This window comes from Alligator sinensis, unplaced genomic scaffold, assembly GCF_000455745.1.
Source record: "Alligator sinensis unplaced genomic scaffold, ASM45574v1 scaffold371_1, whole genome shotgun sequence".
Lineage (NCBI taxonomy): Eukaryota > Metazoa > Chordata > Crocodylia > Alligatoridae > Alligator > Alligator sinensis.
This window is the reverse complement of record NW_005842262.1, coordinates 481,252-507,019: the sequence shown is the minus strand read 5'-3', so window position 1 is coordinate 507,019 and position 25,768 is coordinate 481,252. Positions and strand designations below refer to the sequence as shown.

The following is a 25,768-nucleotide window of genomic DNA, read 5'->3' as shown; positions in this document are numbered from 1 at the left end:
TCTGCCATGGAACTTAAAAATATCTCCATTAGTGAAAACTTAGTTCATGTCTGGATGCCTCATTATAGGAAAGATATCAGCAAAGTTCAGAGAGCTCAGGGAACAGCAACAAAAATGGTCAGGTAGAAGAGATTAGAAGACATGTTGGACAGAAGACAAAAAAAAAAAGAACATGACAGCAGTGTGATGAGGGCTGTAAACACAAAGATGACAAGAACTAGCTAGAGTGGTACAAGGGTAAACAAAGGAATAATGAGAAGGAACCAAGAGAGTGGAAAATTAGGCTGAATCCCAAGGAAAAAAATGTGGAGGACATTTCCAGAGAAGTGGTGATAGTCTCGCTACTTGGGACATTTACCGCTAGAGCGAATAGAAAGGGTAAACCACAATCCTGCAGTACCAGAGAATGGTATGGATGGCCTAACTGATCTTTTCATCATCAGTTTCAGTAATTCTATGCACCATCTTTTCTCAATAGACCTGATCCTCAGTTGTCATAGCTCCATTCAACTGAGCTACAATCATTCACACAGGTTGACAATCTGTTTTAGTAAGTCTGGGTATACAATAGTGTAACTGGGAGAAGGATTTAGTCTTCTGAGTCTACTTACAATAATGTGAAGAAATATAAAATAACCTTGCAGTGTGTGGGTCAGAATTTGATGTCAGTTATACCAGTTAGTAGAGATCCAGGGTTAAAATACTTCAGAGAGAGAGCAGAATCCCCACCTCATTTGTAAAATAAAAAGGTAGCAAGTAAAGTTGATTGTGATCAATTAAGCACACTATACAATTCATAAACAAGGAAGTGAATTTCAAGAAAATGGACAAAAGACAACACTGCAGAATACATTATTAAACTCTCTCTCTCAACCCCCATCTTTTGCTTGCTAAACCCAATAACTTGAAGGATGAAACAAATTTTAAAAGGACACACTGCTTCTTTCAACACTAGATGGCATCCGTGCCCTTGGCATAAATGCCAACTAATCTGGCACTTGTCTTGTAAAGAGTAATTAGCCATGATAATCGGAATTCAGGTAAAAGGCAGGACAGATTTGCACCTTACAGACAAGTGATTCTCAACCAGGGTGCCACCGCACCCTGGGGTACTTGAGATCCTTTAAAAAGTCTGAGTGCCCCACTGTGCCACACAATGTTAGCACTCTTAGGTGTTCAAACATGATTCGCAAAATAGTCTGAGATTTCAAATAGGAATTCACAGCATTAGGTACATTCTGACCTGTTGTAACCCAAGTTCTTTGCAACAGAAGAATTGTTCTATTGTTTTTTCTGTAGTAAAAAATGAGTGAAGACTAAGAGCTGGCATTTTCCAAGGGGTGCTTCAACTCTAAGAAGGGGTGCTTCAAGTCTACAAAGGTTGAGAATCACTCTTACAGAATAAGTAAAGCAGAGATGAGTACAGCGAGGAGGCTAACATTTGACAATATCCATTCAACCTAATATGCTGGCGATAAGCTATCCATCAGTGGAATACAATTAACACTTTTTTTTTTGCAAATGAGATAAATTCCAAAATCTCTCTCTCTCTCTCTCAGATACCTTGTAAAGTAATGTACTCCAAGGCAATTTTTACAAAGAGCATCTTCAACAAAAGTTACTTAACTAAAATACACATAACAAGCGCTTGCATGCACTTCTGCCTCATGCAAAAAGCCTAATGGATTCAACAGGTGATGTAATTTAGGGTAGAGACGGATGTTCATTTGTAGCGATACAAAGTGTCTCAGCATCTTCTGGCACCAGGAAAACATGGCACTATGGAGGCATACAGATATTCATTCCCCTTGGCCAGAGAGCTACGAAGTCACCTCAGAGGCCCTCTCCAGCCAGGTGGTGACTTTGTTCCCCCCTGCCCCCACAGAAACTTGTTAAGTGAGGCAACTGGGGCTGTCTCGCTGCTGCTTCTGCTTCCAGCTGGTATCATCCCCTGCATTGTCACTCACTGACCAGCTGTTGCTATCACTGGTAGCCTGGCAGGGTGGCAACAGCTGGTAAGGCTGCCTGCAAGGCCTCAGTAACACTGCTGTAGGTGCCACAGCATGGGCTCTTGCTGGCAAGAGCCTGTGCTCTGCCAGCTACAGGGCCATTTTGGGGGAGCCCTAACCCCATGGCCAAAACACTGGTTCTTTCTGGGCTTCTCATGGTGGCTGTCACACCAAAACACTGCGTGGCTCTGCGGGACCCTCCCCCTACCTAGTCCAGCTGATCTCTGTTGGCCACAGTGACTGTGGCAGCACAGGGTCCCAAGCAGGGCTCCTTGACAGCTCACCACTGGGCAGGCTACCAAGGAGCTAACTGCTTTCCGTCCTGGCTTCCCCCTTGGAGGGGAAGAGAGAGAGCAGTGGATGGTGGATGCTGGGGGTCCTAGAGACCCCCGTAGTGCTATGTGTAAACTGTACAGGCGTTATGCATAGTGCTACAAAACCAGGAAGTTCCTCTTTGTAATCACTAGTATTTTGTAGAACTTTAAGCGTCTTTGTAGTCCTATAAACAGCTTGAATGGCTATATGCTTGCTTTCAGTTGCGCTACCAAGGCATATTTAGCACTACTAACATAATACCTGTCCATGGCCTTAGGGACCCTACAGAAGGTACTGTGAAGAGTTTAGGACACCCACGAATATCCAAGAATACCAAAGAATATCTGACGTCTGGAAAATCTGCCTTACAGTGAGAAAAGTGCAGCTTATTCCATTTCGTTTATTCAAGAGACGGTTAAGAAATGCCTTGATCACAGGCTAAAAATACTGTCATGGAGAAGGATTTCTGGTTATATACAGCTCTTTGTTCTTGCAGGGAGAAAAAGCACAATAAGGCTTTATGCCTGAAAGCTAAGGTGATAAAATTCAGATTTTTTTTTTTGCACTTTTTTTTTTAACAGAGAGGACAATTATTGTGACCAGTGTTAAGCAGTGCAATAGTTTATGAACATGCCATCAGGGAGTTATCTGTCTCTACCTGGCCTGCATCTTTATGTCCCTGCAATAATCTCATGCATGGATTTCCACATCTCTACATTCTGTCAGTGGGAGCGAATGAAAGTTTGCTTTGACTGCAGCCTCGGCAGAAGTGAGCACATATTTTTTCAACTAACACTTGTTGCTACGGGACAATCAAAGATAACTCTTATACTGCATTTCTGGGAAGAACAGAAGTAAACTTTGTTGTCATTAACTTTGAAACTCTCGCATAACTCACCTGATTAAGAAAAGTCAAATACATGAGGCAGCTTCTTGCTATGCAATGGCACTAAATCTTAATGATTAAAAAATTAAGCCAAGATTTTTAACTAATGAATATGGTAAATCCTCAAATAACAATCCTCTGATAGTATTTTGGGCCCAGTCCTAATCTTTTTAAAGTTAATTGAAGTTTTTGCATTGCATTCAATGGAAGCAAAATTGGGCACCCGATGTACCCAATTCAAATACATTTTGAATTATTTTAATGATGTTTTAAAAGCATGTATTTACACCTAGGACCGATTTATATCTATTTCCTAGAACGGTCAAAATTTTGTGCTGGTTGTTCTTAAGTTATAAATAATTAAAGGCACAATATAAATCACTTCTATATCTAAGCACCTGACATGTTTAGTGTGAGTGATATTAACTCCACCTTAAATTTCCAGGGGAATATATTTCCAGGGGCATATATTTCCAGCTTCTGAAATGTTGGGTTTTATGTTCACAATCTCTGAATTTCAATTTGTTGGAGCTAAACACACATATGCACACATGCATGCACACTTTATCAAATAACATTTTCTGTGAATTTACTCATACGAAGTGATGAACAGACACTCCTGGATTCAGAAGTCCTTTCTGATATAGACAACAGATATGATGTAGCCACAGCAATGTAAACTTCCACACACCACTGCACCAAGTCTGCCAGGCTTCACTTGGCCAACAGGACTCAAACTTTAGCAGGTTGATTCTTCTCTAGCTTTGATAGCTCAATCTACCTGCTTATTTTACTCTTGTGCTCTCTTCTGTGTTAGCTTTCTCTACTGGAAACTGGGCTGTGATCACCAATTAATTTAGTATAGGCTGACTAACAGCTACCAGGCAGCAGCAAATTTGACTTGTTACCTGTTTGTGTTAGGTATCAACAAGCAACGTGGACATCAAAATTTCTTTATCTTTCTACCAATCTCTCCTCAATCTACCTTGCAAGATACATTATAAGGCACATGGGCACAGAGATCATTGTTCTTTCTTTAGCTCCATATTCATCAAAGAGAGTGGAAGAGGCAGAGTTGCTTACTATAAATTAAATATTCTGTCAATGAAGCATTCCAGGGCCCATAGCCCATGTTCATCTACAGATGCCATGGGATTTAGTCCCCATCCCCAACAGTCATGAATCCTGCCATGCCACATGTGTGTCACACAGGAGGCATGATTTTGGGATTGCGGATCAGATCCCAATTGTGCCAAAGCAGTGAGAGCCTGGAATCATGGCCTCCACCTGCACCAGCAAATTGAAAGCTGGTTTCAGCCACAGGACTACACCTAGGTCTTGAACTGAACCTGGTTCGGCCCTGGGGCTCAATCAGTTGATTGATGGCCCTAGGGCAGAAGTAGGCAATCAGCTGACTATCAGCCCTGGCCCTAGACCTGCCACATGTTCAATTTAAGGTGCCATTCAAACCAGCCGTAAAAATCTTCATTATATGTACAACACATTAGTCATAGCATAAATGTAACACGTAGAGGAGACCTAGATGAACAGACATATAATGACAACCCACCCTCAAAAAAACCAAAAACATACCCAGACACTTTGGCTCCTTCCAGTCCCACTGAGAGTTTCCTTGACAGGTGAGTTTGGCATTTCCTTCCAGTTCAAAGCCCTCGTTACAGGTCACAAAACACACAGTCTTGTAGGAGATATCACTCGATGAACAATTAATATGTCCATTATCAGGCCCATGAAGTTTTGGACATTTTCGTACTGCAAAGCATAAAACAAGTATATTTTAAGTTTTAAACTATCAACCAGAAGGATACCACAATGAGCTTAAACATCACTTTTAAAGGCCTTTTTCATGGAGTGTTTTAATTAAAAACAACACACTGGCAATTCAGGTTAATACACGTTTTCAAAAGTGACTAGTAAATTTAGTTGGTCAAGTTGGGGCAATTTTCAAAGGTCTGAGATGATTTGAAAAGGCCTGAGTTAGGCACCCAAAAATCACAGACCACTAGAAAATCCGGATTAATTTCTGTTCAGTAAGGTTCCCTGTTTAAGGCTATACAAGTAAGACAATGTGTTTAATTTTCTGGGGGAGAAGTGGTTGAGTGATGCTAACTGGGGAGAATACGTTAGTTTTGGCTGAGTATAATACTTTTTGTTCTTGCTGAGTTTCTAATTCTGTATCCTAACATAAATTACCTAGATCAAGGGTGTCAAATTAACTTGATTCTGCAAGCTAGATGTGTGGCCTGGGAGCAGTCTACAGACTGGATGAACAGCATGGAGCCAGCCCCACAGACCAGATCAGGTGAAGGCATGACACCCCCATCACTCACCCTCCATACCAAATTCAGCACCCAGAGGAACCTACTCTGGCCAACTTGGGACATGAGCTGCATGCAGCACCCGCACTGGCTGGATTGGGATGTGAACCACATGCAACACTCGCAGCATATGGTCAGTGGTGGATGCTGCATGCACAACAGGTCCCAGATGGGCTGGAGCTGGTGCTTCATGAGGCACAGACCAGCCAGAGAGGACGTCAGATCCAGCATGCAGGAGACTCACAGAGTCTGCCAGATCCACTGCCTGCTCTGGCCAGCTCAGGACAGCACTGCACGCAATGCTTCCCCTGTGAGCCGTGATCCCTGGACCAGCTGGAACAGGCACCACATGCAGCTTGCACCCCAGATTGGCCAAAGCCACAGGCACTGGATTTGGCACATCAGGCTGGGGAGGTCCCAGACTGTCACTGCATGGGGCTAGCACCCAGGGCTGGTTGATGTGGCTCTCCAGGCTGGATTCAGCCTGCAGTCTGTACATTTTCCTGCCTCCCCACCCCTCCCCCCGACCTAGATAGATTAAAATCAACTCTGTAAGAACTTGCATCTTTAATGTACTGTATCCGTCTTTTCTAACAAATGAAGTAGCAGTACAAGTAAACAGCAACAACTGGATAAAAACGATGGAGATTGTCATTCTCCAGAATGATGGAGACTGTTATCTTTTAATAGCCAGACCCTTTTCTGTGTCTTTCTGACTGCAATGGTGAAGGGTTGAGCCTTTAATGGAATATGACAGCAGAGGCTGGGGTGAGTTTTTATTCTGTGGTTAAGAATGCTGATTTCACCAGCTAACCCCCCGCCAGCGTAGGAGGCAAACCACTCACTTTCTCTCCAAATATATTTCAGACTTAAGCCAACTTGGCAGCAATCTTTTCTCTTCTCAGTAGTTGTTTATTACACATATTGATGAGAAAGTACATATATATAATTGCACGTTGGCCCAACAGATTGCATGTCTTCTTAAAACCAATCAGTGAACAAAGTTCCTCAGTTATTAACCAAACGAAAACCAGATGTCAAAATCTTAAGGAATACAAATGCTATAAAGATAAATATAATAAAAAAATCTTTTTGAAAGAGACTGATATTAAAACGTTGGGGTGTGGGAAATAAAGCTATTTACCAAAGGATAAGGAATGGCAACCCAGTACTGCCCACATGTTATGGATAGTGTTGAAAGTTCAGCTGCAGGGTATTTCTTTCCCCCCCAGTGTCAGAGAGATATGGAAACATACTAGTTCATTAGGTTTCCAGTAAATGAAAGAAAGGACTGCACTTCACATCCATTTTCTATTACTCCTTACCGTACTGCACTGAGAAGGGTACACTTACCACAATTCTGGTACAAACTGATGTAGTAGTATACTACAGTATAGTATTTTCATACTTGTAGGGCAGTCATTCTCAGCCTTTTGAGACTTGAGGCACCTCTCCACAATTTTTGTGAATTGTGTGGCACCCCATTTCAAAACCTAATTTATCACAGTGCTTCCCACCTTGCTCAGGAGCAAGGCAGTGTAGGAAGGGGAAGAGGAGGAGTGGCTGGGCAGGGATGAGCCTGTGTTTACCTGTTTGCACCTTGAGGCATCCTTCAAAGGATCTCACAGCACTTTGACATATTGCAACAGCTCAGTTGAGAATTAGTTATAGTGTATTGTGGTTTCTACTGTGGCCATTATGGCCGAAATTGTAGCACATGAGTTTTGGCAGAGTATTAGAATGAGGCATGGCTGATGGAGCCTAGATAAATGTAGGAGCACCAGTGAAATGTTCATCAGGCAACCACTGCTACAAATCGTGTAGCATGCCATGTGTCCATTTCTACCTCTCATCAGGTCTGGTCATCAGCTGGCATGAAAGAAGTATGTAGGCAGGGGAACTGGACACATGACACATTTATTAATGTGCCTTGCCTCAGAAGAACATTCTTTTGTCAGGTCATTAATTAGGTATTTTTCACAAACATGAAATATCCCCATGAATTCAAGTAGAAATATTCTGTTGGCATCATAATTATAAATATATTTCCTGAATCCAACAGTCATTTTGCTATTTGGATACTGTCTAGTTTTTTTATCAGCCACTACTAGTTACTGAAGGTGTTCTAATGAGTCTAAGCATCACTTATCACACGCAACACATTTCAGCTAGCAAAGCAAAAGCACCAAAATGCTTGAATGTTTACTGCCAAAATGAGCAGCCTGTAAAGGGATTAGAATCCTTTCACTGTCCTTTCCTAATTTATATGATAAAATACTGCTGGGATTAACATGACAGCCATGAACTGAGCCCTTTGATCTTGTTCACTTTTATAGTGTGGTTTACTGTATGAATGGAGAAGAGCAGACACAGCATATGCTAAGGCTGGATCTTTTTTAATACAGAAACTTCAGCACGATTCACTGTAGCAGAAAAAAAAGTAAAAGGATATCCTTGGATGCTTCAAAGGAAATTAAGACAACATGATGATAACAGCTCAAGGCAGAGAACTAACCTTTTTGCCACTCTCTTGAAAAGTCAAATTATTCATTGAAAGGAAAACAATAAAACGTTGAAGAAAAAAATAAGGTGACCTCCCTCAGACAAACAATAGACAAAATATCCTTTCATTTACCCAAAAAGGATTTCTATGCTTTCCATGTGCTAGATTCCTTGACTTCTCTGCGTGAAATCTACAGAAGTGTAGATGGTTCAAGAGCAAATGGATTAGCCATTCCTCTATCTTTTCATGGCAAGCACATGCCAGATGTATCATTCTTCAGACTACTTTGTAAAAGAACTTCTATCATGAGCATATGATTTCCCAACACCCTAGTGCACACACAGCTGGATTTCCAAACTATTTCATCAGCACTCGGTTTGCTGGAAAGACATGGCCGTACTCCAGTCTCAAACTTACTTCCTCATCCTCCTTCTGGAGGTTACTGGAATTTGATTAAGTTCTGCAACCCTTGTGAAGCAATTTTCTAGGTAGGATAAGGTAGGTTACCAGGTGAGTATGGCCTCAGGAGTGGCTGCTCTCTAGCTCTGTCACTTACCCTTGGCTGTACCACTCACCTTGTCCCCCACCTTGTAACTGATGTGCATATACCAGCCACTATGGGGCAGCTGCCAACTACATGGAGACTGGGGAAACACTGTTAGTTTCCTTGTCCCTATTTAGGGAAGAAAGGCAGTCTCAGTACATGAGTAGATTGCCTGAAACAGGTCAGATTCCACTTCCTTTCAAGAACTGCACAGTTCTCTAGGGTGCTCTGCATGTGCATTAATGCCACTGGAGTGGAGTTGGGTCACACCAAAAAGAAAGTACAATAGTCTTCTGTACATAATAGACCTTCTAGAGCTGTTCTAGAGAAATGCCTTTATTCAGACCCCTCCACATTTCTGACTGTGCTTCCTGGGCCTGCTGTTTCTTTCCTTTCCGGTCGCCGTTCCCTTGCCCACAGCCTCAGGGAAACTGTCAGTCTCTCCCCAGTGGAACTGCCCTCAAAATTCTTCTGGGACAATAAACAGGACCCAGAGTTTCCCCATCTTTTCTTTTCATTTCCATAATAAGCCCCAAACTACTAATCAGAAACTTGCAAGGTAGATTCATCTTGCGTGTTTCTGCCACCAAATTCCAGTGTCAACATTCATCTGTGCCAACATGACTCCCACATGGAAGTTCTGACAAACCAACACTGCAAAGACCTTGCATCATGTAGTACATGTGCTTGCAGGACTGGGGATGCAAGAGAGGACAGAATGGACTTTTTCCAAGTGTTTGATTATAGAAAATATCACTCTGCATTTTTTTCCTGAGGGTTTTCTTCCTCCATTTTAGTCGACTGGAAAACAAAATGCACATCATGGGGATTCCCTTTTAAATATTCTATCACTTGAGGTTTAGAGTGAACTGACCATAAACCAGCAAAAGAAAGACAAAAAGCAGCCCCAAACATCATAAAAAAAGACAATTCATGTCAAAAGATATTTCTAAACAAATGTCATTCCTACCTCTGCAAGTGGCTTCTGAACCGGACCACAGGCCACTCGGCTGACAAAGTCGTATGCTGCTTCCCACTAGATCAAACCCTGCTTTGCATCGGATTCCACAGGCAGCATTGAAGTAGTTGTTGCAGACGTTCTGGATAAAGTAGCCATTTTCAGGGGGCTTCAGTTCAGTGCAGTGGACAACTAATCAATTATAGAAGCATAGGGTTAGAGGTGATGGGTGGAATCCAACTGCTAAATTAAGGAAAGCATCCTTGTTATTTCCAACTTGTATGGCTGCTTAGATCTGGATATTTTTTAAAAACACAGCATCCAGGCTTTTAAATGAATGTATAGTAAAACCCACCTATGCCTTGATATTTCATTCGCAGCGAAATAGACAATAACAATAAGAATTTCTGGGTCTAAGTGTCATTCTGCCTCTTCCATGGCTATTCATGATCTCTACTGGAAAGACTTACCTTCACAGGTTTGTCCTGCAGCACGATACCCCTCTCTGCAGACACAGTCCTCAATGGAGGTACTTCCAGGTGGAGAAGTATGGTTCTCATCAGGACATGAGATGCAAGTGTTAATTCCACCTGGTGAGCCTTCTGGCTTATAAGTTCCTGATGGGCAAGCTATCCAAGAAAGGAGGAGACTTTCAGAAGAAAAGGATGAGGCTCCAGAGTTTCTGAAAATACACTGGACTACCAATTTGCATAAGAATATTTTTAAATACATACTTCCATCTCAGAAAGTAAAGAGATCTGAATATGTCCATGTTCCATGGCTGGCATCACCTATCAATTGCTTTACTTTCTGTTTCTTCCTCCTAGGGATATATCATTCAAGGTAGGGACCTTGTCTCCTACATACATCTGTAAAGTTTTTAGGACATATCCAAAGCTTACTGGCTGAGGCACAAGGATGCTACAATTTCGCAATTGTTTTATGTTAGTGTAACTACACTGGCTTCAGAGTCATGCCTGATTTACACTTGTATAAATTATTTCAGAATCATGCCTCAGGTTTCCAAAAACATGTCAACATTATTCTCAGGCTCAATAAATGAGAATTATTGATATATTGAGCAAGGAAAAACTTACATCTGGGATCCCGATTTATATTTCATTCTACGACATATAAAAGGTATATTATATAACTGGCTATAAATACAATACAAATCAGAGCCCATGGAGCAACTAATCAAAACAATTATTTCCCAAATCCTTTAAAGTAATTTATACCCTATTCAAGAGTTTTAACTATGTGCATATGTATGGGAGAGATTTACCAAAGACACCTTGAAGCAATAAGATCAGCAATAGGAGAATTCCAGCAATTAGGGCACTGGAGTTCAATTCCCAACACTGCCACCAATTTCCTGTGTGACCTTGTCAAATTACTAGGTCTCCTTGTGCCTTTGTTTCCAAACTGTAAGAAAATTATAGCATTTCCCTAGTTAATAGGTGGTGCTGAGGACAAATACATTAAAATATGAGCTGCTCAGATACTACAGTAATGGAGAAACAAATAAACACTGTAGGTAGAATATAAAAATAATGATGCTTAAGACATTACTTAGGATCATAGGAAAGTAGGCCAGGAAGGGTGCCTGTACATGAGAGCAGAGGTTGCTCTGACACATTATAATTACAGAGCATTGGAGCAGACTTGATTAATCGAGTCTCCTGGAGAGTGGTAATTACTGCACTCCAGCAGCCTCCCACGTCTCATGTATCAGCATCCCCATGCTTCAAAATGGCAGCTTTAGTTCAAGCATCCCCACCACTATTTTGAAGCATGGGGACACTGATACAAAGATGCTGTAGTACTTTAATTTGCCCTAATTAAATTGCCACTCCCCTCACTTCTCTTGATTTGCAAGTGACACTGACGTTAATACAACCCAGCGCGCTGTTGTCCTTTTTTGCAACAAGAGCACACTGCTAGCTCCCATTCAGTTTAAGGTCCACTGTAAACCCCCTGTAATCTCATTGTACTCATTATCTGGTAGGTACCCCTATTTGTGAAGACTGAAGTAACTAAGACATTAAATATTTCAGGCTTTTCTGTCTAGTCTGGCTGGTCTCCTGTGCACTTTCCATTCTTCTATTATATAAGGATAGCTTGCTCCTGCACCTTTAAGAGGTCCTTCTTAAAACAGCATTTCTCAACTGGTGGGTCGCAACCCAAAAGTGAGTCTAGAATATTTGAAAGGGTCGCAAGCAGGTCCCCAGAAAAACCTATGAAAGCACAGATTTCCCCTTGCAGGCTGGCAGTGTTCTAATCCTTGCTCAAAGCAGGACCATCCTCAACTAGATCATCCCAGCCAGGTCTTAAAAATCTCCAAGAATGGAGAGACCTCAGCCTGTCTGGGTAATGTGTTCCAGTGCTTTACGACCTTCCTTGTGAGAAAGTTTTTCCTAATATCTAACCAAAGCTTCCCTTGCTGCAACTTGAAACCATTGCTCCTTGTTCTGTCATATGCTAACACTGAGAACAGTCTAGCTCCATCCTCTTTGGAATGGCACTTCATCTTATTAAGCTAAAGAGGTCCCTACTCTCCTTCCACACAGCAAAAAAACCTTACTTCTAGATACAGCCATTCTTTGAATTCGCACTTAAAAAACAAAACCCTCCCAATTCCTGTAATCTCCAAACTACATATGAGAGCACCCAGTAGCAGCTGACCCAGAAGGTTAGGCCCAAGTGCCTGGTGGCGGTGTCAAGGGTGGGGCTGGGGCAGGAGGGGCAACCCCTCCCCCACACTGTAACACCCTTGTGCCCCAGCCAGGCCCAGACACAGTCAACACGTGCATTTGAGTGCAAGTAAGTACTCTGCTGAAGGATAGTAATTGTCAGCTAGTAATATCCTGCGGCGGACTTAATTAGTTTACTGTGCATGTGTAGACTGTGATGCTTTACTGAGAAGCTAATTGGTCAACTCTGCAGTAAATTGCAACTGTATATGTGCCCAGAAAGTCTATGTACAAATCTCAGGTCAGTTTAGTATAAATTCTTCTGTGCCGACTGCATACAGTAATTACTGTGTGTGGCAGGGCACTGTTGGTACCTGCCACTTTAAAGGCTGGGTCAGGTATCCAGCAGGTGCCTGATGGCAGCAGCCATTTCAAGAACCTAGTACATAAAGGCTGCAGTCTGTTGCTGCCAGTCAGGCAGAAACATTGCCTAGCTGAGCTGCAGCAGGAACAACCCTGGAGGTAAGGGCAAGAGCTTAAAGGGATGGATAGGAGGCTCTTGGTCCTGGGCATGACCTAAAACTGCACTCTGCCAGGGATGGATGGCCTGGTGGGGCTCCAAGTGGTGAGAGAGCCCCCTTGAAATGCCAGGCCAGTTACCTCCCCAGTGAAAGCCGGTTCGGGGCACTTTAACCCCAGCCCCCACATCCTAGTGGGTAACCTGGCAAGGAGGTCGGCAAGACCCAAGAGGGTCCAGAGGAGGGAAAGGTGCCCAGAGCAAATGAGGGGCAAGGAGCCCAGAGTTTGGGAAGGGGCGTGGAGCCTAGCAAGGGGAGTCAAGCCTAGTGAGAGGCAGGGAGCCCAGAGGCTAGGAGCCCAGAGTGCGTGAGGGGCATGGAGCCTAGCAAGAGGCAAGGAGCCCAGAGTGCGTGAGGGGCATGGAGCCTAGCAAGAGGCAAGGAACCCAGAGACTAGGAGCCCTGACTGTGTATGTGTGGGGCACAGAGCTCATTATAAGTGAAGGGCATGGAGCCCAATGAGAGAGGTCAGAGTTAGGGGCCAGGTATGGTTACAACATGTGGATACCATCTGCTAGACTTGGGCTGCTGTGTAGGGGAGGAACAGAGCTGCAGATACTGCCCCCTGGCATCGGGGCAGTCTCCTGCATTATACCAGCAGTTTATGGAAACAACAAAGTTGTGGCAGGAGAGACTGGGCAGATTGCCCATAGAAACAGGTGGGCGGGCCAGCAGAAGAGCTGTCCCCGAGCTTGCCCCCTGTTACACTATACCAGTATTTTAATCTTCTAGAAGGAAACCTTTCTGCACTATAAAAATGCAAACTTAAAACTACAGAAATTTCACTCTACATTTAGAGTAGAATCTATTGCACCTGGTTGACAACCAAAGTGCAGCTTGAGATGAACTCTGTTCATTAGGTAAAACAGAATTCTACCCTCAGAGTGCAGAATATAGACTTTTAAAATGGAAAATAAAGTTAGTGACAAATTAAAATCAAACCAGTAAGACACAACATTCCAGAAAATCAGGAATGTGGAGCACAGTGCACAAGTTCCAGTGGATTTTAATGTCTGAGACACAGCAAAGGATCCTTCTCTACAGCATGAGGCTAATGTTTTTCATTTGAATGTATGAATATAAATTTGATGGATGGGTAATTTTGCTGTAAACAATTCAAATCTACAGAACGACTGAGAGAACTCAGATCTGATTTCCTTCTAATTACACCAGTGCAGTCTAGTACCATCAATGGAGCTGTTCCTGATTTATCCCAGAGTAAGGGAGAGAGGAGAAGCTTAATATACTTAAGAGATCAATTTAATAGATTGTGTCTTTTTAAAAATGCATAATTTCTTCAACTAAACTAAATTACAATTAGTAAGTAATCCCTGCCACCAACTGTACTTCCCATACTTCATGCTAATAAAGATTCAGATTAAGGGTTTATCCTTTGCCAGGTTGACAGCAGTTTGCTTTGTACTGTCCTGTAGGAATACAGATACCTCCTGATACAGTCACTCTTCTGTCCAAATTGAGCCCATGTTCTATTCAATATAAGTAACTGAGATGGAGATAGTTATCTATATAATTTCAACTCATTCTTGCATTCTAAATAAAATGCTATTATTATTATTGTTCTAATACCAAGGGATGATGAGGTTGAACAGTTATAAACTACTGCAAGACCGTTTCAGGCTGGACATAAGGAAGAATTTCTTTACTGTCCGAGCCCCCAAGGTCTGGAATAGCCTGCCATCGGAGGTGGTTCAAGCACCTACATTGAACACCTTCAAGAGTAAATTGGATGCTTATCTTGCTGGGATCCTATGACCCCAGCTGACTTCCTGCCTTCAGGCAGGGGGCTGGACTCGATGATCTTCCGAGGTCCCTTCCAGCCCAAATGTCTATGAAATCTATGAAATACATTAATGTGTTAAATGTCAAATCCTGCTCTCACATACACTGACAAAGCTCTCTAAATGCTTCTTCACTATAGCCCCACATTTATGCCAGTGTAACTAATAACAAAATGGGTTACATCAGCTATCAGGCACTGTATAGAAACAAAGAATCTGGCTCAGAATAGATATTCCTTATCCATTCGTTAACAGCTGTGTGAACTACTTGAAGAATTTTAAATAGCGATAACCAATTTTAGACTTTGTTTACTTTTTTTTTTAAAAAGAACCCACTGCATATTAGACAACTGCACACTGTCAAAGTTGACAGCTACTGTAACTTTTTTTTTCTTTAGGGTTTGAACTGCTGATAATGTTTAAAGGCCCCTATATATCTTTTTGTACTATGGTACCCCAAGATTCTCCTTGTGCCTTAGGAAATGCAAAAAAAAAAAAAAAAAAAAAAAAGGCAAAACCTTCTAGAACAATAAATGTTACTGTGTCGTTTATGCAAGTGAGCTGGCAAGTGCTGTAGCAGGCTTATTCATCTTAACTCCTCTGCTTTGAAGTCATTCACATTTTAAATTGCATTTTGACATCACTGGATGGGCCTGACTTTTTACATTAAGCTTAGAGATTGTACTAAGTAGAAGTCATAACGTCCATAAGAAAGAGGATATTAATTGGTTACAGTGAATTGTAATTTGCTAGCATTTCCATACTTTTATTTGCATTCCTAGCTGTGACAAGGTAGTATAGCTTTATAATTTTATCATCCAAGCCCTCAACACATTCAACACAGACAAGAGCAAAGGCAATGTATTCCCATGGGGCTGTACTCATACTGGCAATGGGTCCGCATATGATATATTGCCTGTCACACAAAATGCACTTGTTGAGGGCATAAATAATCTGTTCAACTTCAGGACAACCAGATCATGGGACACATGCCAGCTTCTCAGACATTTTTAGAGGCCTATCCTATTGGTCCTCATTAATTGCCCTGAAATTTTTAATCGACTGCAGTCTGGCTCCTTTAAAGAAATAATAGCTAGATAGGGCAGTGAAACTGATAACAGACTGCCTGAGCATGCATGCATTGAGGGGCACTTCTCATGTGCCTTATCTCATGTTGCCACCCTACCTTTCCTTCCCCACCATTAGTCCTGTTTTCTGTTTCTTCATTTATGGTTTCTGTGTTTTATCTCACAAAAGGCAGTTAGCTGGAATGGATATAATGTCCCTTTCGAGTATTTTAAAAAAATTATAATGGAAAAAAAATCATTGTCAGAGTTTGTAATCTGCCTTTCTGCACTCTGGAAGATATAGTCCTGTAAAGAACAACCCAGCTAGAAGCATGCTAGAATTACAAGAAATATGCAAGAGGAGTGGATTTGTTTAAACATTTAATATATGGGACTTGTAGTAAGATTGCAAAGGAAAATATATGGCATGTCTATAAGTCCAAGGATCAGAAAAGGATTTGTACTAAATCTCAGCATGTTCTGTAGCTCTTTAATATTTCGTGTTATACTCCACATGTGCTCTGCATTCATTTCAGACACAGATGAATCATTTCACCAGTTCATCCTTTAGGGCAGTGTTTCTCAACCCATGGGTCATGACCCAAAAGTGGGTCACAAGAATATATGAAAGGGTTGTGAACAAACTCTAAAAATGGATTCTCCTTTAAAAGAGAAAAACATGAGAAACTGGGTTTTCCTTTGCAGATCGGAGGAGTTCCAGCCTGCAAGGGACTGCTTGGGGCCCTCATGCCCCACACATACCCCCCCCCACCCCACACACCCACCCCTAACCCCACACACTAGGAGACTGGGGCCTAGGGGCAAAAGGTTGGGAACGAGGGTCATCAGCAGGGCCAGAGGGCTGTTTTCTACTTAAACTATTTACTGGGTTGGGAGTGGCCATCAATGTTTACAAATGGGTCCTAGTACAAAAAGGGTTCTCAACCACTGCTTTAGGGCTACATACAGACATTCAAAAAACCCCAAGGTGGAATCAATCTAAGTTGCACAGTTTTCTGTAAGCAGCGTAGTTTAGATCAGTAGTGAACAGAACACATATTTGCCCTTTGGTGGGGTGGGAAATCTTAGACCAGGTTCTGCCATTTTTAAATCAGTCTATGCATGCTGAACTTCTCTTCTGTTACAGGTATAGACTGGTTTCTAATCACTTATGGTAAAAACATAATGTCTGTACCTGGCCTATGAGATTTCTGCGCAGCAACATTATAAACCACTTTGGGAGTATTTTACAGTCATATTTATGACATTTACCCACTGGAAGGACTGGGCTGAACTGGAAAATGAGTTTACATACCTCCATACATGGAAGTCCCCAGGTATGCACCCATGGAGCACAAATGCACCTCAATCAGCTATCTACTGCTAGCTAACACACAAGCTAGGGTGAAGCACCTCATTGGAAGAACTAACTAGTTCTCATTCTTCTTAGTGCCCTTCAAATGGTAAAAATATATTTTCAACAGATTTTAATCATTCATTGTCAAAGTGTGAGTTCAGATCATGTTTGTACCACTCCCATGACAAAAGGAGCTGAAAAGTTCCCTCGAATGAGAGAAAATCCCCAAGTGGTTACCACACCACACTTTAGCACAAGGGTTGTCAACCAGCGGTACTTGAGAAGGCCCTAGGGCAGAAGTTCTCAGACTGTGGCCTGTGGACCACCACTGGTCCGTGAGCTCCATTCAGGTGCTCCGCAGAAAGGTGACCTAGGGCTAAAGCTGACAAACATTACACCCGACTTCCCAGAACTTTGCGAAAAAAAGACAGGCACTTCCATCGCATTAGAAATGTAAGACTACTGATATTAAAATATGAGTTGTGTGCTTTGATTTGTAGAACAAAAAAAAGTTAAGTGGCCCATCGAGACCCTCAGTAATTTTCATGTGGTCTGTGAAAAAAAAAAAAAAAGATTGAGAACCACTGAGCTAGGGTGTATGTGAGGGCGGGTGGGGACGGAGTGCTGTCATGCACCATCCTGCGCTGCCATGTAGGTGCCACCCGCCTGGCCAGACACGAGGGAAGCCCGCACGTGGTGGCTGCTGCCACTCTGCGTTCGGCTGCATGCCATGCCTTCTCCCCTGCTCCGCGTCCAGCCATGTGCCTCCCACCCCCACATCTGGCTGCTGGGGGTATACTGCTCCATGTCCGGCCAGCAGTGGCACACCGATCCAAAAAGTTTGAAAACCCTTGCTTTAGCACATCAGGTGTGGGCGTAGCTCTTTGCCTTCTGGAATCATGAAGGAAGAGGGCCACTGGCAGAATGGCCTCAGGGGCTGTTAGAGCGTGTGAATTTTAGGGCTGCTGTAGCTTATGCCAAGGACCAAATTAATTAGATCAAGGGAGGTGGCGGTAAGCCATCAATTTGGGATCTAATCCATGCATATAGTTACTACTAATGCTATTCAAAAAGCAATACTTTTGCTGAAAATTGGAATCATTAGGAATACTAACAATTCTAGGAATATCACAAAAAGCCATGTATGCCCTGTCTCAAAATTCATTTAAAAAGCAGAATAGTATTCCATATTTAAGGACATAACATATGGTCTAAATGTATTCATTGTGGGGACAGGGGATTTTTAAAAGAATCATATAAAAGTGTTTTACAAACATTCAAACCAGACTCATATTCCCTCTTTGTGCAGAAAACAAACATGACTGCAGTCTTACAAATAGATAGCATCTCTGTCTCTCACTGTATGCAACTTGCCCATGGTAACAAAGCTAGAAATGGAAAACAGAAATCCTGATTCTGGGTACTTTGAAGTAACTGCTGGACAACACAGGAACAAACCAAAAAGTTATCATTCACAAAATTATCCTATACATATTTCACTTCATTATTTGAACTGTCCTAAATACCTTCTAATTCTGCCAAAGGCATGTATTATAGTGCCATTTGTTTTACTTTGTGCAATATTCTATGTTATCTACTGTCAGAATTAAGTGAAGATTTCAGCTCATTTTGAAAACAGACAGTGGGTAGGGGCAAAGGAGGAAGATTATTTGAAATGAAAATACAGGTATTTGTACACAGAAGTTCAGTAACACAAGTATGTAGCTGTGACTTTGGTGCATACACAAGCTTGACAAAGAAGAATCCTTACTACATTGAAGAAAGATTATTAGTTTAGTCCTAAAATAAGGGTTAAGTAATTGGAGTGCAATCCTGACCCTAGTAAAATTAATGGCAAAACTCCTGTTGTTTTCAGGGTAGCCAAAATTTTAGAACCATATAATGTCCAGCAGTGATATTTTAGGTATTAAAACACAACACAGCTGGCACATATTGTGATAGTTTCATTGACTTTGGTGCAACAATGCTGATTTATAGCTGCTGAACATCTAACTCCTGTTTTTTCTCTTCATGTACCAGTTTGGTTTCAAGAGCTATTTATGTCCTAATTCCAATAAGTGTTTCCCACACATTCTTATGTCCTGGAAATTGTGCATAGCAAATTCAAAGTTTACTGAACAGTCACACTGGGACATGACACCATTTTGGTCTATGAAGTCTTTGCTTTGGCATAAATTCTGCTATTTTGCTCTCTTTTTTTAATGTTAGGCATTTGCATTCAAATCCTTGCTGCTATATCCTTTGCTAAAAGTGGTGAATGGAAGCAATGCCGCATTTACTTCAGTAGATGTGTAGCTGTTAGAGAAGGATTTTTGGATATGGTCTTTACATAATTACACAGATAAATTCCTTAGTAAATCTTGCATCATCTATGGTATGACAGCACTTGGCACTAAGCACTAATAATAATAATCTTATTCTAAGTGTGCTGGATCTTAGGTTTGCTTCCAACAATTTAAGTACATAAACATTCAAAAGGAACATCACTCTGTCCCCTGTGTGCATTCAGTTACCACTTTACTATTTTTGTAGTCCAAGTAATTTTTTCCTCTTTTATCCATCTGTACAATTTAAAAAAACAACAGATTCAATACATGAAATTATGCCATGTATTACTGCTTATACAAAGATGAGCTGATATTTAATTTCTGGTGTCTTAAGTTTCTGTTCAAGTCTAAAGGCGTGGGAGGCTGAGTTCTTTTTGGCAGTGGCCTAAGAGAGGTACAGGGCATCAACCAACTCCATTTTTATTTTTCTTTAAGAAAAGTTCCATTGGTGGGAGTAAATACATAGGTTCAGGAGAGGGTCTTGACTGCAAAGGTGATAGAGAGCAAATTCACTAACTCTTGCTCTTTATTAGTAACCTATGTCTTTCTATCTTTTATAGTCATCTATAAAGGAACCTATCAATGAGTATTCTAATAGGATATACATAAATATAACTACTAGCCTATCAATCAGTAGTTATCCCTAAACTATCCCCATTTCATTCCCATTGCATTTCATGGAGTTAAACCATGGATACATTTGGTTAAAAAATCCTAAATGCATCACCTCTGGATGCATGAGTTGAGCAAGCAACTCCTTTATTGAAATAAATGAAGACACAGTAATTTTGGGAAGCTCTGACAAAGGCACCAGCTACATTAGGGGTGGCCTGTGGGCCGGATTTGGCACAACAAGGGATTTTGTCCAGCTCGCAGCACGTCCCTCAGCCCCAGCTGGCCCAGGCATGGGGGATAGCCTGGGCTGTGGCATGCACAGCCAGTCCAGCTGCCCCCAGGCATGCAGCAGGGTGGCACAGCAGCCAGATTTGCTTCCCGGCTTCTTCCAGCTGCTGCTGCCAGTCTTTGCCGCCACTACCAGACCCAGCCCTAATGCCCCGGCACTCACCCACCCTACCCCATCTGCCCCGCTGCGTGCCCACTCCATGCTGGTCTTGTCCAGTCTCTATGGAGACTCCATGATCACAGGACAGTGACAGTATGGGGCCAGAGCTCGGGGCAGAGATTTGATCTGCTTTTGGCGTGCCCCCCTGCCCAAGGAATTGGTGTCCACCACGGGGGAGGCAAGGAGCAGATCACAGCTGTTCCCCGGGCCTCAGCCCCGTGCTATCACCACTCCACAATCCTGATCTCTGCCCTGGCCCTGGCCCCACCCTTCCCACTCCCAAATACCACTCCCCACCCACCCATGGTCCCATCCCACCTGGCAGGCCACTTAGGGAGTTTTGCAGGTGTGGGGGGTGGGCAGAGGAGGGAGTATGCTGACCTGGCCCATGACAGCTCACCCAAAACTCCTTAAGTAGCCTTCCAGCCCAAGTAACTGCACACCCCTGAGCACAGTACACCCACACTAGACCCACAGTGACTCAAGAGACTGCTGATTCTTGGGTTTTCTCTTTACCAGGGAAAAGTTCCAACAAGGCCAATGAGAATTTTACATGAATAAGAACCACAAGGCTGTAGACCTGCATCAGTCTCCTCTTCGGAGATGTTTCTCCTTTCTGCTTCCTTCTGTGACTCCCCCTGACCACAATGAGAGTTAAACACCACAATGAAACTCCTTTGGTTTGCAGATCAGAGCAGGTCCAATTGCTGAATCACAGCTTGGGAATGCTGCAAGTCAAACTGTTGTTAGAACAAATAGGAAAGTTAAGTAGTCCTTGGAGGCCACCTCAAGAAGGTGTCACTACTGCAGACGGCACCAGATCTGGCCTCTCCGTGGTGCCTTTTTATTTTTGTTTTATCACTTAAATATACTTGTCAACAGTTTTGTTTGTATCCCTGTTAAGCAACATTTCCAAGCACCAGAGACCTGTCGCATGACTGCAGATTGAGAACATATGCCATTATTTCCATGTTTACTTACTTAGCAGCCACAGGCAGGAGTGAGACAGTTTTTGGTTAACTGAACAGTGCTGAGGCACATGCAATAGCTCAAGCTAAAAACTGGAAAATAAAAGGGGAGCCTTTGCCAACTGCTTTTGACATATTATGAAACTATTCTTTCTCTGTGCATAGGTCAATAAACTGCTGTAAATCTGGTTTTACCATTTTCACTAGGTTTTTTGGAATTGTTACTGCTGCCCATTTTTATGGTGACTATCTACCGTATTTCCCATTCTCTGCCCTGGTACAACTGGGGATTCTTGACCCCATGGATGAGGGGCACAGGGTCAGTCTGCAGGGTGGACTAGACCCACACACCAGCCCTGTGCACCAGAGCCAGTGCACAAAGCCAGGTGCAGGCACCTCATGCAGCGCTTGCCCCAGATCAGTCCTGTGCATTGTATGCAGTGCGCACCTGCCCCAATTCGGAGATTAGGCACTGAGTCAGCATGGCGTGTATACTGCATGAGGTGCCTGCATTGGACCGGCCGTGGTGTGTGGGGCTGGACTGTGGGTCTGATCTAAACCAGTCCCCTGTGCTGTGTTCAGTGTCCAGCCCCACGTGCCACAAGCAGTGTGCGCACACTGGTTTCAGAAGCATGCAGGGCGGGGGCAAGCATGTACTGTATGCAGTGTTCACAGTTAGTCCAAAACCCATGGGTCAGATCCTAGGGCTACACAAGCTGGATCCAGCCAGTGGACCTATCTTAGGCACCCCTGTTTTAGAGTGATCGAAACAATGTATTTTAAAATGCGACATCATTTTTTAAAGAAAGGGCTTTGTGGCAATAGCTGAATATCACAGCCCCAAGACATAGCATCTTAATTAAAAAACGGTTAAGAAGCAATCATCCTCCCAGAGCCAAAAGAAGTCTTTGCTTTGCGTATAGGTTTATTTCCACTGGCCTGGGTTTTTTCCTTAATCTTTGGTAACACACGCCTGACTTACCAGAGCTGCACAAATCACAGGACACCAAGGCTAATGGCTGAGCGGGGCTTAGAACCTAACAGCCCTGCTCCTAGAACAAAGTCTTGTGCTAAACTGGTAGATTACACTGACATCATGACAGCAAGGCTAAATGGAGTTAAATCAGTTTTTGGATAAAACTGTATGGATCTGACAGCAGGTTGGGCCAAAATCAGCCCAAGATCTGTAGAAAGCCTGAGGCAATGCAAAAGTCACTTGGCATGATGTTTCCAACCTCAGCCTTGATTCTGGTAGCAACTCTAAACAGGGTTGGTAGCACAGATCATTATAGCAGCAGTTCAGTAATTCCCCATTGCTGGACACTCCCTTGAGAACCTCTCCCTTGCAATAGCCATACACCACACACGGGTTCCCTTGAAAGGCAGGCTTGTGGGGAGGGAGGAGACTCTTCAGCTGGCCAATTAAAAGGATTTAAGGCTTCTTAGTGCTGCCAGCGCAGACCAGCTATGTGCTGCTAAACTGTATCTCAATGCAGTTTGTAATGTCCACTTGGCAAAGGTCGCTTGTGTAATGAAGCACAAGGTCTTAAAATCATAGGCTGCGGAACAGGGTGGACCATGGCCTGACCCACTTTTAACGTGTTAATTTTAACATGTTAATTTAGGTAGCTATGCTGTTAAAAAAATAGCTATACAGTTTTAACCGGAATGACAATTGTGCATTTGTGGGTTACATAAATTAATATGCTAAAAGTTGGTCGGGCCATAGCCAGGGTGGCCCACCCTGTTCTGCTGCTCAGTGCACTCAAAACAGAGAACAGTAAAGATTTACAAGCCCAGAAGTGTCCTGAAGGCATGAACGCCACATACCCCAATGGCTGGGGCAGGTGGCAGCGCAGTCAGCAGCAGGAGTGTGGTGGCAGTAAGTGTGGAGTTGCCGCAGGCAGCCACGGTACTGTCGACAGTGGCAAGTACCGACCAATGGTCGGTGACCACCCGCAGACGCCGCCAGCAATGTTGGCAGCGATCACAGACCACATGCAGACACTGCTGGCGGTGTCAGCGGCAGGGGTGGTGAGCAGTGACTGCCCGCAGGCACCACTGGCAGTGTCGGGGGGGCCTTTTTGCAGGAGGGGCACCATCACGCTCAGGGCGTGCACGTGCACCTGCGTGCACCCCCTACATGTCGCCAGTGCCTGAAGGGCTGAATGTTATATTGTCTCCTTAACCCCAATCTCACCCTGCGGCTTCAAAGAGAGTTTTGCACCTGTTCATAAAGTTTTCAGGATCTGGCCTTTTTTACTTGTTCTCTTTTAAAGAGTGAAGTTGTTTTGTAAACTTCTGGAAGCTGCACATTTGTCACAGTTCTGCTCATGTATGTACACCTGAAAGAATGCCTTTTTTATGGAGATTTTTCCCTGACAAATGAGGCCATCTATACCTACAACAATGAAGAATAGAGGGTAAGAACATTCATGTGTGGTCTGTAGTGCACACCCAAAGAGTGTTAATCATGATTAAACATTAATTTAACTGATTTACCAGGGCTTAGCATTATTTGGCCATTGATTCTTAGCCAAAATGTCTGTTACTAAACTACACTTGCTTCCAATTAGTTAGGTTCATGAAGTAATTAATTAATACTGTCCAAAAATTCCTTATGGGCTGGAAGTGTGCCACTGTTATTCTTGAAGGCAGTCCAAATACTTCTACACTAATGTTTTGCACTGCTGTGAACCGCAAACTAGAAAAGGATGTAGGTAAAACTTGTAAAACTGTTTGGTGACCTACAGTTACATAAGGTAGCACGTGCCGTGTACGATGTCTTTCTAATGCAATAGCAGAATCTGTAAAACTATCCAAGAAGAAACTTAAGAATCTTCAGATGGGCTTACGAAAGAACAATACTTGCAGAGGTGGAACTTGCTATCTTGGATACACTTGTGTGCACTGTGGACTAGGCCATAACAGGTTATTAACAATACAATATCTTCAAGCCACAGTCTGAGCTAGGGAAAAGGGCCCTCAGGGTACAGTGGGCATCAGCCAAAGGCACTACAGGTACAAACAGCAGTGCCTGAAAAATCTTTTAACTGGTTAACAAGTCCACAAACCCTGTGAGCTACTGCAGAGAGGACAGGTGGATGTGACTATACCTTGCGGCCCCTGTGAGAGGCCCAGTGTTGCTAGTTCTAACCCATCCTGGGAATGCAAGGACAAGAGATGTGATTGGCTTTAACAAAATATTGAAAATACCACAGCTGTGTTCAGTCCTACAGAGGACACTAATGGCATTATAAAATTTGGCCATTCAATGCCTGGTTACTGAGACAGACCTTTCTTTGGCTTGGTGTACTCTTGCTGCACCTATTTTATGAGGCACTCTAGTAGCCTTACAATATTTCCTATACCCTTTGCATGCTGGGATAAACATTTAAAGGAGGCACTATATAGTTTCATAGTAGCTAGGGTCAGGAGGAACCTAAACAGATCATCTAGCCTGACCCCCTGCCACAGGCAGGAATGAATGCTGGGTTCACAAGACCCCAGACAGGTGATCATCCAATCTCCTCTTGAATTTGCCCTAGGTAGGGGCGAGGACCACTTCCCTGGAAAGCTGGTTCCAGATTCTGGCCACCCTAACTGTAAAATATTGCCTTCTGATCTCTAACCTAAATCTATTCTCCATCAGCTTATTACCATTGTTCCTTGTCACCCCAGGTGGTGCTGGGGAGAAAAGAGCTCTGCCTATTTGCTGTTGATCTCCCCTCATGAGTTTGTAGGCAGCCACCAGGTCCCCCCTCAGCCTCCTCTTGCTGAGGCTAAACAGGTTCAGGTCCTTCAGTTCAGTCTCTCCTCAGAGGGCCTGTCCTGCTGCCCTCTCACCAAGCAGGTGGCCCTCCTCTGAACCCTCTCCAGGCTGGCCACATCCCTTTTGAAGTGTGGCGCCCTGTACTGGACGCAGTACTCCAACTGCAGCCTGACCAAAGTTGCATAGAGGGGGAGTATCATCTCTCTGGACTGGTTTAAGATGCACCTTTGGATGCACGACAAGGTATGGCTGACCTTGCTGGCTGCGGTCTGGCATTGGCAGCTCACGTTCATCTTGGAGTCAATAACAAGATCCCTTTCCGCCTCTGTGCTTTCAAGAAGGGAACTCTCCAGCCTGTACGTATGCTGTGGATTCCTTCTCCCAAGGTGCAGCACCCTGCATTTGTCTACGTTGAAGCCCATCCTATTCTCATCTGCCCACTTTTGTAGTCTGTCTAAATCTATTTGCAGCCCTTCAACTGTGTCCACCTCGCCCCACATCTTAGTGTCATCAGCAAACTTGGACAGCGTGCTTTCCACCCCCTTGTCCAAGTTGCTGATGAAGATGTT

General features: G+C 43.2%; 1 protein-coding gene across 1 annotated transcript in view; it reads right to left on the bottom strand.

The window, feature by feature from the left end:
* The window catches only part of SVEP1 (sushi, von Willebrand factor type A, EGF and pentraxin domain containing 1), a gene marked incomplete at its 5' end in the record, with an annotated part of 183,300 nt that overhangs the window by 110,904 nt on the left and 46,628 nt on the right, over window positions 1-25,768 (bottom strand). Inside the window, 3 exons of the mRNA XM_025208993.1 lie at window positions 4,804-4,983; window positions 9,567-9,746; window positions 10,025-10,183. Of these exons, the coding sequence (XP_025064778.1) occupies window positions 4,804-4,983; window positions 9,567-9,746; window positions 10,025-10,183 (519 nt within the window). The remainder of the gene's footprint in view (window positions 1-4,803; window positions 4,984-9,566; window positions 9,747-10,024; window positions 10,184-25,768) is intronic.